This window comes from Triticum urartu, chromosome 6A (assembly GCF_056163025.1).
Source record: "Triticum urartu cultivar PI428250 chromosome 6A, HENAU_Tu73, whole genome shotgun sequence".
Taxonomy (NCBI): Eukaryota; Viridiplantae; Streptophyta; class Magnoliopsida; order Poales; family Poaceae; genus Triticum; species Triticum urartu.
Window position 1 is genome coordinate 169,339,728 of NC_141878.1, and position 1,889 is coordinate 169,341,616.

Genomic DNA, 1,889 nt, shown 5'->3' on the forward strand with positions numbered 1-1,889 from the left:
GCCTCGGGTGGGTTGTTAGTCGTATGGAATACTGCTCTGTTTTCTGGGAAGCTAATTGAGTCCAATAGCTTTGGTATTATAGTGGAGTTCATGTCTGTTCATAACTCCCAAACCTGGACTCTAGTTTCAGTTTATGGACCCTGTCAAAATCCAGCTAGAGATAATTTTATTAATTGGTTGCATGATATAACTATCCCTGATGATGCTAACTGGCTGCTACTGGGGATTTCAATTTCATGCGATCAATGGAAAACAGGAATAAACCAGGTGGTGATATTAATGACATGTTCATCTTTAATGAGGTTATTGGGCATCTGGGCTTAATTGAATTACCTATCAAGGGCAGAAGGTACACCTGGACAAATATGCAAACTGTTCCTTTGCTTCAACAGATCGATTGGTTTTTTACAACCCCTTCATGGACATGTTCTTTTCCTAACACTATGGTCCTTCCTCTGGCTAGAACCACTTCAGATCATGTGCCTTGTGTAGTGCAAATCAAAACTAATATTCCCAAGGCCAAAGTATTTAGATTTGAAAATTACTGGACTAATCTGCCTGGTTTTCTTGATTGTGTCAGTGAATCTTGGAATAGACCAGTTCATAAGAAATCTTCTGCTGCTATAATATCTGCAAAGTTCAAAGCTCTCAGGCAGGCACTCAAACACTGGCACATTAGCCTTTCTGCCGTCAAGGCTCTAATTTCCAACTGCAATAAAGTAATTCTTTGTTTGGATGGTCTTGAGGAGTTAAGGCCTTTGTCTGGGCCTGAGGAGAATTTCAGGAAAATTGTAAAGTTACACTTGGAGGAAACTCTAAGGTTGCAATTTATCTACTGGAAGCAGAGATGTACCATTAGGAACATTAAAGTGGGAGAGGAAAACACCAAATTTTTCCATGCCATGGCCACAGAGAGATACAGGAATAACTCTATTTCTAGTATAACTTCTGATGATGGACAAGTGATCTCTGATCATGCATCAATTGCTGGATTATTTCTGCAGGAGTTCAAGCAGAGGATGGGATGCACAAATAATACACAAATGGGTTTTGATATGCCAAATATAATTAAGAAGGTTCAGGGACTAGATGATTTGACCAAGCCCTTTTCTGAGCAGGAAATTGATTGTGTTATTAAGGAAATGCCTCTTGACAGAGCACCTGGGCCAGATGGTTTCACTGGTCTTTTTCTTAAGAAGTGTTGGCACATAATTAAAGATGACTTTCATTAATTGGTCAAAGAGTTGTTTGAGGGGAACCTTGATTTGGAGTGTATCAACAGTTCTCTCATAACCTTGATCCCAAAAAAGATTTCACCGGAGGGTTTGAATGATTACAGGCCAATATCTTTGACAAATACCTGTTTGAAATTCCTCACTAAACTTTTGGCAAACAGGTTGCAGAAGGTCATCCTTTCCTGTATTCATAAAAACCAATATGGGTTTATTAAATCCAGGTCTATTCAGGATTGTCTAGCTTGGTGCTTTGAGTATATTCACCAGTGTAATGCTCCAAAGAGACCAATAGTGCTGCTGAAATTGGATTTTACTAAAGCCTTTGACACTATTGAGCATGATGCCATTCTTAGTATCTTAAGATACAAGGGTTTCAATGAAAAATGGATCTCCTGGATGCAAACTATTTTGTCTTCTGGCTCTTCTTCTGTGCTTCTTAATGGTGTTCCTGGCAATAATTTTAAATGTAAAAGAGGAGTTAGGCAAGGAGACCCAATGTCACCTCTTCTTTTTGTCCTTGCCACTGACCTGCTTCAGTCTGTTGTCAATGACATGTGCAGTAAAGGAATTCTGACTTTGCCAATCCCTTCCAACAGTCAGTATTACCCCATTGTTCAGTACGCTGATGATACACTAATTGTGCTGCCTGCTATT

General features: G+C 39.4%; 1 protein-coding gene across 1 annotated transcript; it reads left to right on the forward strand.

Annotated features, from left to right (window-relative positions):
• Positions 1-245: 245 nt before the first annotated feature.
• Positions 246-1,232, forward strand: LOC147964606 (uncharacterized). Its single transcript, XM_087530056.1, has 2 exons — positions 246-349; positions 581-1,232. Exons 1-2 carry the CDS (start codon positions 246-248, stop codon positions 1,230-1,232), a joined length of 756 nt encoding a protein of 251 aa, XP_087386182.1.
• The last annotated feature ends 657 nt before the right edge of the window (positions 1,233-1,889 follow it).

Bases quoted from the DNA above. Each gene is read 5' to 3' on its own strand.
- LOC147964606 (XM_087530056.1), top strand. From the start codon at position 246: ATGGAAAACAGGAATAAACCAGGTGGTGATATTAATGACATGTTCATC. The intron at 350-580 runs GTACACCTGGAC...TGATTGTGTCAG, and splicing joins TTACCTATCAAGGGCAGAAG to TGAATCTTGGAATAGACCAG.